General features: G+C 53.4%; 1 protein-coding gene across 1 annotated transcript in view; it reads right to left on the reverse strand.

Moving 5' to 3' along the window:
• Positions 1 to 10,571, reverse strand: part of Myom3 (myomesin 3) — a 46,853-nt gene extending 36,282 nt beyond the window's left edge. Inside the window, exons 1-6 of the mRNA XM_041652714.1 lie at positions 10,411 to 10,571; positions 9,477 to 9,557; positions 8,127 to 8,286; positions 7,327 to 7,484; positions 2,484 to 2,579; positions 1,659 to 1,747 (exon numbers count right to left, since the gene is read on the reverse strand). Coding sequence (XP_041508648.1) covers positions 1,659 to 1,747; positions 2,484 to 2,579; positions 7,327 to 7,484; positions 8,127 to 8,286; positions 9,477 to 9,557; positions 10,411 to 10,571 — 745 coding nt within the window. The remainder of the gene's footprint in view (positions 1 to 1,658; positions 1,748 to 2,483; positions 2,580 to 7,326; positions 7,485 to 8,126; positions 8,287 to 9,476; positions 9,558 to 10,410) is intronic.
• Between the last annotated feature and the right edge of the window lie 766 nt (positions 10,572 to 11,337).

Raw genomic sequence — 11,337 nt, forward strand, 5'->3', positions numbered from 1 at the left:
GAGAAAATGAGGCAGAGTCACCTGGCTAGCCCCAGCAGCCTGAGCCATGATGTGACCCTTGTCCCCAGAGTGAGGTCTGGAAAGGGTAGGGGGAGGTTCCTGGTGGTACACAGAACTGGTAGGAGACTCAGTATTAGACCCTGGGGTCCTGTCTCCTAGCACAGGAACATGCATAGACACCACCCTTCCCGACGTCACCATGGAGGGCAGTATCTGTGAGCTGAGGCCTTGGACGGGAATCCTTGAATTGCTGCTGGCCTTGATGGAGAGGGAGGGCTAGATAGTGGTGTGTGACCAGTGTGTGACCTTGGCCTTCACTCTGGGCACAGCCTATGGGGCAGCTCAAATGTCTACATAGAGAATCAGGATTGGTGACGGGAACAGCTGCCTCTCAAGAGCTATCTCAGGAATGTACAGAGGATAGAGGACTGCAGAGGACAGTTTAACAAGGATTGTGACAGGCAAGGAGGACAGGGCTGGACAGCTAGCTGCCTTGGCGGGTGGGGGAGACACACACACACACATATACATATACACACACACACACACGAGAGAGAGAGAGAGGAGAGAGAGAGAAATTCAGGGGTAGAGGAAGACAGAGAGACACACAGAGACACACAGAGATAGACAGAGAGATATGCAGAGGTGGAGACAGAGAGAATACACCAGCTGGGGGCCTCTCACTCCAGAGCTCTGAGGGCCAGGTGTGGCATCCTCAGAGGGACAGAGGACAGCATTCTCTCCCAGGAGCAGTGTGTCAAACTTATCTGCATCATTTCACTGAATATCACGAGCATCTGAGGCAGAAAGCAGGACCTCATTGTATAGGCAAGTAAACCACACCTCAGAGAGGTTAGGTGGCTTGTCTGGGCCCACATGGCTAGCTAGGCGGAGCCAGGATGGGAACTCAGATCTGGCTGACATCTGGGTGTCTGATCTGCTGTGAGCTGTGATTTTTGAATGTTCATGGGGCAACATCTGGGAGGGGATGAGTCCAATAGGAAAATACACACAAGAAAGCCAAGAGGGGCAGTGGGGCAGAGTGTAGGGAGGGCTTAGACATCGCCTGTGATCCTGGACCACCTGTTGCAGGCTCTCATCTGGGTAGGCTCCAACATGCTTATGGATTTGGGTAGACAAGGCACAGCTTCTCCAGGGAGGTCTGTCAAGAAGCACTGGGGTCTGAAACCTAGTCGGTTTTGTCCTCCAAGTTGGAGGGCAGTCCCTTGTTTCTAGTCCATCTGCCTAGTTCATTATACAAAGTTTATTGACTGACCCATAGCTGCTATGACCCTGTAGACAGAGCTAAGTTCAAGGCCAGCACAGGATAGAGAAAGAGTGTGTGTGTGTGTGTGTGTGTGTGTGTGTGTGTGTCTGCTGGATACATAATGAGTGCTCAGGAGAAGACAGTGTCTTCCTTCTCCTCTAGGTGGTGTTCACATCAGTTTCCAGGGACAGAGGTTCCTGCCTTGTCATGCTTAGGCCATTAATTTACCTAGCTGTCCTTGCTAGTCTGAAGAAGGATCTCTCAGTCCAAACCACTCCCACCCCCATTCCCAATCTTAGCCAACATGACCCTTTTCTTCCGTGTGACCATAGGTCCATGGCTCTCTGCTGGTCTTGAGCTCACAGGACCTGACCTGCTGGGGTTGACTTACATCGGATGAGGACTTTGGCGAAGGAAGAGGCCTGACCGTAGGCATTCTTCACCAGCACAGTGTAGGTGCCTGAGTCTTCAACCACACATCTGGAAAGGAGGACGGGAGAAGTTCCGTAGGAGTTCATGCCCCTCTGCAGTTGAGAAAGGCTGGGTGGGAAGGGGACTTGAGGGGGAAGACCTGGGACCATGTATCTTTGGGCTGGTCACTGGGTCTTGTTGGCAGAGGCTGCTCGTTCCGATTGTCCAGAACCAAAATAACCATGTAGAAACCGTATTATTTGCAAAACTGTTTGACCAATAGCTCAAGCGTATTTCTAGCTAGCTCTTACATCCTCAATTAACCCATTTCTATTAATCTGTGTATCACCACGTGGCTGTGATTTACGTGGCTGTGATTTACCGGGTAAAGTGTGGTCCGACCTACTTTCCCACAGGGTAGAAGATTTTCTTAGGCCTAGTGCCAGTCCATGCCAGAACCAGGCACAATGCCTGAATCTTCTGTCTCAGGTGTGGGTCTCATCACCAGCCAGACCAGCCCCATATGTGCTCACCCCCCCCCCCAAAAAAAAAAAAAGCATGACTGGTTCCTGTCCAAAATACCTTAATGACAGGATAGGCAGTAGGATGGGTCCATCTGTTCCCCGACACTCAGGGCAAGATTTCTCTTGCTTCAAAGGCCAGTCTTACTGGACCCCCAAATTTCCTCCTGCTCTTTCAAGCCTTCTGAGCACGAGGAAACCCGGGCGCCAGAGTCCAGCTTTGGACTCAGTGGTGTTGGAGCCTGAGTCACGGAGGATGGGCCACACTGGGTCTGTGCTTTTACCTCCTGATTTCCAGGGTCAGCAGCCCGTAGTTGTTGGTGATTCGGTACTTTCCGGGTGGAAAGAGGCGGGGATCGATCCGGATGTCATTCTTGTACCTGTAGAGACATAGTAGTTGTGGTGAGCTGGCGGGACACTGAGCTTCTCGGGGATGGAGTCCAGCCTCAGTAATGTGCTGCTCACCGGCTGACAACACCCCTTCACTGCCCGCCTCAGCATCCTCTCCTGAGAAATGGGAAGGCACGGGCGGGCCCTGCACATGGGGCTGACCCTGCAGGACTGCTGTGACCCTGAGGTGGGATAACACTTGCTCATTTTTCAGAGATCCATTCCAGTCTGGGGTTGCTGTCAGAGGCACTCCCAGGGCACACCGGGAGCAGGCCTTGTACTTTTGCTCCTCTGTGAGGGGCTTGTATCAACGAAAGTGCCACAACCTTCCTCTATAGCTCCTCAGGGCAGAGATTATAATTACAGTTATTATTTACTAAAGTTTTGAAATTAGGTCTCAGGTAGCCTGGGCTAGCCTTGATTTTGAAATGTAGCTAAGGATGGCCATGAATTGTTTATAATCCTGCCTCCATCTTTCCAGTGCTGGGCGCACAAGTGTACAGCCATCACACCTAGCTGTTGCTGCTTGTCTTTCTCTCCTCTTCCCCTTCCCCACGCCTCCATCTCTTTGCTTCTCCTCGCTCTCTTCCTCTTTCCCCTCCTCTTCCCCCTCCCTATTTCTCTTCTCTCTCCTCCTCTTCCCCTTCATCTTCCATTTCCCTGTTTCTTCTCTCTCTCCTCCTCTTTTCCCCTTCCTCCTCCTTCTCCATTTCCCCCTCCTCCTCCATTTTCCCCTCCTTCTCCTCTTCTTCTTCCTCTCTTTCTCTCCATCTCCCCACCCTCTTCCTCCCTCTCCTTTTCTCCCTTTTCCCCCTCCTCTCTCTTCTTCCCCACCTCCTCTTCCATCTTCTTTGGGAGACAGGGTCTCACTAGGTAGCTCCCATGAGCCTGGAATTTGAGATCCACAGGACTCAGCCTTCTGAGTGTTGGGGTTACATGCACCTCCACATCTGGCTTTTTGTTTTTAATTTTAGCTCCCAATTAAATCAGCCAAGGAACTTTAAACATCATTGCAAGGAGCTGGAGTGCAGGCTCAGTGTGGAGCGTTTGCCTAGCACATACGAGGCCGGGGTTTGTCACAACAGCACCGAAGGCTCTTTACTATGTGTGGTGTTTGGAACAAGCCTTGTGGGGTCTGCCTCAGAGACCACCCATTGTTCTCCCATAGCAGTTTCCTCTACTCCTAAAGAAACAGGGTTTACTGTAGAGTCTCCCAGCATACTGCCTGTCTCCTTGCCCTTCTTGCTGGGAGGTGTGGTCATGTGACAATGGTCAACAGCAAGTAAGGACAGGTGCCACAGGGCTGCTGATGACACACTCTGCCTCACATTGACCTCCTCTGTGTTCTGGGGCTGGAAAAAAGCTGGGGTGCTGTGCTGTGGGCAGAATTGCCGGTGGCCAGTGCTGTGTTCAGACACCAGGGAGAAGAACAAATTCCTACCTTTCTTAAGCTTCTGAAGGACAAAACAAAGCAACTCCATACTCAGGAGTCAGGCTGTGTCCCAGATAAAATGAGGACTTCTGGATACAGGACCCGGACACTGGTGTGTGTGTGTGTGTTGTCCTGCTGGGGCTTGACTCCTAGGTCCATACATGCTAGGCAAGGGCTAAACTCTGAACACACATCCAATATTTTTGCTGTTGTTGTTGTTATTGTGGTGGTGCTGGTGGTGGTGGTGGTGGTGTGTATGTGTGTGTGTATGTGTCTCAAGGGTGAATGCAGAGATGCCTCTTCCTGCTCAAGTAAAGGCAGTTGAAGTTAAAGAGGAGGGCATCCTTGTTGCAGACAGAGGGCGCCCCAGGCTGAGGACAAAACCTTCCTTGGATCTGGCCTGTTTGTCAGAGGTGCTTTGTCTCCATGGTTACAGAACAGAGGCACCCACTTTGTCCCCAGGCTGTACCCATTTCCGAAAGGGGCCCAGCTAAGTCCCCTATGGGGAGGGCAGTGCCTAATCCGGGCACACATCTCTCCAGGCTCTGAGGGCCAGGCCCCTAGCCCACACCTGTCAGGAACATTCCAGACACTTCAGGCTGTCCAGGCTCTGCTTTCCTCTCAAGACACAGCTGCAGCTCCGGGCGTGGCCTGCATTGCCAGGCCCTCAGCCTCATTCTTCCCTTCCAGCGAGAGAGGTCTCATGAAAGAGATGTTTACTATTTGCCTAAATTGCATTGTTCTCTGAGCCAGTGTCTGACTGGGTAGCCTAGGCCAGTCTCAGATTTGTGAACTTCCTGCCTCATTCAGTTTCGTGAAAGCCGGGATCACAGATCTGGGCTTCTAAGCTTAGCTCTCCCAGTGTATTTTGATGTTAGATTATGTTTTATCTTTATTTTGTATTTATTTATTTTTTTGAAACAGGGTCTCATTATGTAGCTCTGGCTATCCTGGAACCACAACCCAGCCTTTTTTTGTTGTTGTTTATTTGCTTTTTAAATTAAAAAAATAATTCTGTGCAGGAGGTGTGTGCGATTGTGCGTGTGAGCCAGAGTGGGCCTCCCTTCACCTGGTCAGCTCTTGCCTAGATCCCTAGCTGTCTGGAGCTTCTAAGGCACCGTCTGCATTTTCCTGTGTCTCTCCCTTACCATGTCTCATCTTGTCCCTGACAATGAAGCTGAGGACACGACACTACCACCCTTCAGGACTCCCCATTATCTTCCGTGTACCTGGGCTGGTCAGTCACAGCATCTTGTCTGGCTCCAGCCTGCTTTCCAGCAGTTTCTGTCCCCTCCCTTTGCCTGTCCCTAGCACCCTTCTGAGCTCTGAGCTCCTCCAAATACCCAGGTTTGGGTTTCTCTCTCCTGTTCACATGTAGTCCCAAGTAGAGCAACCAGCTTCCACTGGGCACCACCCCAGGACAGAGCCCTTCCCCTGTCTGCCCTACTCAGCAAGTCCATCCTCAGCCATGCCAGCTCCCGTCTGTCTAACCAAGCGCTCAGCATGTTTGCCTCTCTAGGGAAAGTGTACGTTTGAGTCCTCTTAACGTTTTTGCATCTGGGAAATGCTCAGCGGTAGCTGAATGGACTCTTGATAAACCTGGATCTCGAGCAGGGACCAGTCACATGGTTCCGCTCCAGATTATGATCAGGAGCCCCAGGGGCCCCAGAGTCAGTGGGGCTGGACAGCCTGGCCTTGGCTTCTTCCTTTTCAGAAATGCTTGGCTTCTCCTTGTTGACTGGAGCAGAAAGCAATCCCCCTCCTAGAGGTTCCCAGGGCCTGCCTTAGCTGTGGCTGTGGGAGCCGAGGTGGGTGGGGCTTGGCTGCGTAAGACCAGCTGAGACTCTGAATCCCAACTTAGCCCAGATCTGAGTTGAAAGCAGACCTCCTACTGGAGCCAACCACTTGTGCATAGGATTGCCTTGGTCTCCATGGCACCTCAGTGCCCAGCACGCTGTCCTATGCACGACTTTGAAGGTGTGCCAGCTGGAACTGGCCAGCCTGGAGGCCAGCTCCCTGTCACTCGGCAGATGTCTCTCTTAGTTGTGTCCCACCTACTTGCTTTCCACAGCTTCCCAGCAGTGTGTGCTTTAATGACCTATTGATCTCTTGCTCTGTGGTTTCTGGAAGGATTCCCGAATTTGAATCCTGGTCCACTTTGGTTGCGTGACCTTAGCTTTGGCTCAAACGGGAATGAGTGCTGGATCTTTTCTTCTGTTTTTGGGTCATGGGCTGTTCCCCCTCCAGCTCCCACACTATCTCTTCTAGAAGAGGACATTTAGGTCCTGGACAGTCATTTCTCCCCTTCTCCCTCCTGTTTGATCTGAGCAGGACCATGCTTCTCTGTGGCTGGTTCTCCCTAGGCCGAGCATTCCCTGAGGGCGAGACCCTGAGAGGTACAGTGATACTGATGGGGTATTGTTGAGTCACCTTCCTTGTCCTGCAGCATGCCTGACAATTGGCCCAAGACCCAGTGAACAGAGACTCTGCTCTGTGGACAACGTGCCTCCTTCTAGGAAGTGGCCACTATTACCCCCATCTCCGCCACCTTGTTCAGGGGAACCGTCACAGTTGGGAGGCTTCTGGGGTTCTGGTATGCTTCTGGAAATGTCTCCTCTTTTCCTAGCTCTTTCCATTTTTTGTTCTTTTAAAGACATGATCCTCCTGCCTCAGTCTCCTGAGTGCTGGGATCGCAGGCAGGCACACCACACCAGTCACTTTTCCAGCTCTTGTCTAGGTCTAGGATTTTCTCTGTGGAACTTTGCATAAATCAGCAGGATAAGGGGTCTTCAGCCCATTGTACGAGCAGGAGCCACAGGCAAAGCCGGAAGCAGATCCGGGAAGGTTAGGTTACACACCTGAGGGCACACACCGAGGCAGCAGAAAGAATGCTAGGCCTGACTTTAGGCTCACACTCTAGATCTGAGCCTGTTCTCCCAGCAGGGTGGTCCTGGCCTCCCCACCTCCTCCCTACCTGCTTGGCTGTGTCCTGACTCCCGGACAGTCTCTCATGCTGAAGATGTCCAGCTCAGAGCAGCTGCCTTCTCCTGCCATCAGAATCATATTTTTACAAGGGCTGACGCTCCAGGGGTCCAGTCTTCCAGGCCCAGGCTGGCAGGGAGGTGACTAAGAATAACCGAGACCTGAGGTGGCCTGAGGCTCCCAGGCAGCTGTCATTGCTGTGTGTGGGGTGGGCCGAGCTCAGAGTCTGTGGGCTGAGGCCTTGCTGAGACAGAGGAACCTTGGGTGAAGACAGTGGGCCACAAAGCACTCCTAGCAGGATGCCTCCGGGCCCCGGGGCTTACCAGGTGACTTGGAACGGAGGTGAACCCTGGACGGTGCAGGTCAGCAGTACAGTGGTGTGTTCCCAGACGGCATGCGAACGAAGCGGGATCCAGAACCAAGGGCCCCGGCCAGAGCACAGTTCAATCAGCTCCTTGGCCTCCCGGACCTTCTCCTCTGTCTGGAGGTGAAGGGGTGTGTGACTCCTAGGGGCCAGGGATGGCTTCCCCACCATGTTGGCCCCTCTCCCCCAGGCCCAGCATTCAGACTCTGGCTGAGCTCTCAACCACTCCCCCTTGAGGCAGTGTTGCCCAGTGGGCAGGGGATGTGCTCTAGGACCAGCTATGGGATCGTAGGCAGAGCCTCATTCTCCTTGCCTGTGAAATGAGGGTGATGAAGGTATTTATTTGCTCACACCCCTAAAGGGGGATTGTAAAGGGGCAGTAAGTGTCAATCTATGAAAAACACAGGGGTTATGTAAAGAAGCCACCTGAAGTGTGACCTGGGCAGTGGGTAGGGAAGTGGCATCGGACCCTGCACAATTGTGAAGGTCTTCTAGATCTGAGGTGTCACTCTACAAATCTAAGCTCATTTAATTTTTACATCAGCACAGGGCTGTTACAGCCACACCCGAGTCACAGACTGGAAACTGAGCCTCAAGTCTGACTGACCCTTTCCCAGGTTACACAGCCAAGCGTAGGGGCAGTGGGATTGGAATCCAGGGCCCGAGCCCTTTCCTGGATGCCTCTTGAGAAGGGGGTGGGAGTGAGGACGGGCCTGTGGTGGGTATTAGAGTCAAGGTGGGGGCACCCCAGCACCTCACCCGCTGACGCAGAGCCTTCCAGTCGCGTCTCTGGCGCAGCAGCCTCTGGGTCCGGAGGAAGGCCATCTCCATCCGCTCCAAGTCATTGCCAAAGCCCACCCGCTTCTGTCCACGCTCCTCCAGCTCCACTGTGGTGGTCTGGCGCCTCAGCTTAGCTTCCCTGCAGGGTCAGGACTCTGACATGGCCCGCTGAGGCTGGAGCAGTCCTACCCACCCCCACACATGCTAGTGGTTCTGGGGAATGTGCTTTAGGGACAAGCACAGCCTTGAATGCTGAGAACTCAGGAGGTGGGAGGACCAAAAGTTTAAGGCTACATAGCAAGTTTGAGACCAGCCTAGGCTACATGAAACCCTGTCTCAAGAAAGTGTGTAGGTGTGTGTGTGTGTGTGTGTGTGTGTGTGTGTGTGTGTGTGTGGCAGCAGGGCAGAGGGAAGACACCTGCTTACAGCCAGGGTTTAATGAGTATGTAGTCATGAATAGAGAGTGTGAGGTTCCTCAACAAACCATTGGCTGGTTTTCTTTTCCCCTGAGACAGGGTTTCTCTGTGTAATAGCCCTGGCTGTCCTGGAACTCGCTCTGGCTGGCCTCGAACTCACAGAGATCTTCCTGCTTCTGCCTCCTGAGTGCTGGGATTAAAGGTGTGTGCCACTAGCAGGCCCAGCTTCTTTGGCTGACTTTTGCTGTGTCCAGGTGGACAGGTGTTCCCTCCCCATTTTATAAGAGCAGGAAAATGAAGTCTAGTGACTTGATTGGGGACAGCAGGACAGTGTCCCAGCTGTGGCACCTCTGGAGAGGCACTCAGGGACAGCCAGCCCTGCCCTTACAGCACGACAGTGTCCCAGCTGTGGCACCTCTGGAGAGGCACTCAGGGACAGCCAGCCCTGCCCTTACAGCACGACAGTGTCCCAGCTGTGGCACCTCTGGAGAGGCACTCAGGGACAGCCAGCCCTGCCCTTACAGCACGACAGTGTCCCAGCTGTGGCACCTCTGGAGAGGCACTCAGGGACAGCCAGCCCTGCCCTTACAGCAGGACAGTGTCCCAGCTGTGGCACCTCTGGAGAGGCACTCAGGGACAGCCAGCCCTTCCCTTACTCGTGCTGCTTTTCAGTCATGGGGATAACTGCGTGAGGGATAGTCCTTTCCTGCCGTGGGAACACTTCTAGGGGACAGGGTGAAGTCTGGAGTGGAGAAAGTGGCTGGTTTGTACTCTGCCTAGCCCTTCTCCTCCAAAAGGAACTTCAGACAGGTCCATTGTGTGTCAAAAGGAGCCCAGTGGTGAGGTAGAGGACCTGGGATCAGGGTCAAGACAAGACAGCCCTTCCTCATCCAGGGTCAGCCATGTGACCTACCAGGATAACTCCGAGGAGGCTGTCAGGGCCAGGGCAGCAGCTAGGGCATAGTCTTCGGAGCTGAACTGCTGTTCCTCCTCACTGCCAGGAGAAAGAGAGGTCACTGTTCTTGGGGGACTACCTGGGGTTCCGGAGATCATGGCTGGACATTAGGGTATTAGCAGACACCCCCTGAGCTCCCTTCTCACACTGAACCTCCCTCTTCATGCCGGCGTCTCAGAGAGCAGAGGCGTCTGCTCACCCCGGACAGGCTCCAGAGGACACACTGTGCCTCCTGTTAGGATCTGGATATGAGGCGCCCCCCGAAGGACTTGTGTTGAAAGCTTAGTCCTCAACTGTCAGATCTACTCATTGAGAAGTGACTGGACCACAGGGCTGTGTGCTCATCAGTCACCGCATTTGGTGATGGACTCAGTTCGAGGCTTTAGTGGGTCAGAAGAAACATCCGGAGGCAAACCTTAGCTGAGGAAGTAGGTTTTGGGGCTTTGTCATGTCCCGGGTTCCTCCATTTCTTCTTTGTTCCTGGCCACCCTTCTGCTATGATGATGCTCTGCCTCACCTCAGGCTCAAAGCAGGGAGCCAAGACTGGAATGAATCCCGAAAGGGCCATCCAAAAAAACACATAAAACCCCCAAAACCAAAACCACCCACTTCTAATGTATTTTTCTCGGGTGCTTCGACACGGTAGCAAAAAGTCCCCAACACATTCCCCCATCAGCCTGTGTGTCCTCTCAGACAGACAGACAGATAGTCCTCTTAGACAGGGCCTCTAGAGAACGGCCCCTTCTTTCTTTCACTCAGATGGGGCTGAGGGTAGCTCAGAAGGGGGCCTATGCTTCCTAGATAGGAGTCTCCGGACAGCTGGTCTATGCTTCCCCTTCAAACTCGGGTCCTGGGATGGGGAGGGCCCCCCGGCCAGGGATGGGTACCCCACCTGCTGCGGTAGGTCCGCCTCTGCACAGAAGAACCCATGTGCAGGCTGTGCTGCCGCTCCTCTCTCTGTTCCTCCTCCTGCCTGTGTTCCAGTCTGTGGACCTGCACGGCCTGCGAGGCTTGAGGTTCCCCGGCATTTCCAGGACTGTGGGGCAGAGTCATGGCTGCGAGCCGACAACCTGTCAAGGCCAAGGTGTGTGGTCATCCCACCGGGCACCTCCCCTCCCTTCCCAAGTGCTCTGGGAACATTCCGGAGATTTCCTAATACTGTGACGCTTTAATACAGTTCCTCATGCGGTGGTGACCCTCAACCAAAAATTAATTTCATAACTAAGTTTGTTACTGCTTTATGAATTGTAATGTAAATATCTGATATGCGACCCCCAAAGGGGTCCCGACCCACAGGTTGAGAATCGCTGCTTTAGAGGCACACAGGAACGGAGGTCTGAGAAGGTGAAGGACCATAGTGACCAAGGCAGACACAGGGAGAGCCTGGCTTCTCTCCTGTCCCATGTGCCTTGGCAGTGCGTGAGCAGAATCCCATTGAGGAGCAGAGCCCTGGCTGCCAGCTGCAATCCTGTCCCATCCATCCCCTTCTCCAGGGCGTGGCTTTCCAGCACTACCCTTCCTGAGGCTGGGTGTGGTCTCAGAGTCGGCAGGCATCTCCTCTTTCCCTCTCGTCTTCCCCTTGTACCTGTGCAGTACTGGGTTCCTCACCCAGCCACCCTCCCAAGCCCAGCCTGAAGATGATCTGGTGTCGAGACTGTGGGTCAGTGACCAACTGGGTGCAATCCTGCGTCCCTAGTTCCTCATTCCTGCTTCCAAGTGCGTGCCCTTGGGCTGTATAACTTGACTTCCTTATCTGTAAAATGTACTCATCACACTCCTGGGACAGGGGAATAAAAAGGGTCATTGAAAATCTGGGAGA

This window comes from Microtus oregoni, unplaced genomic scaffold, assembly GCF_018167655.1.
Source record: "Microtus oregoni isolate MIOR12 unplaced genomic scaffold, Mior012 000005F_ref0000423, whole genome shotgun sequence".
NCBI classification, from domain to species: Eukaryota; Metazoa; Chordata; class Mammalia; order Rodentia; family Cricetidae; genus Microtus; species Microtus oregoni.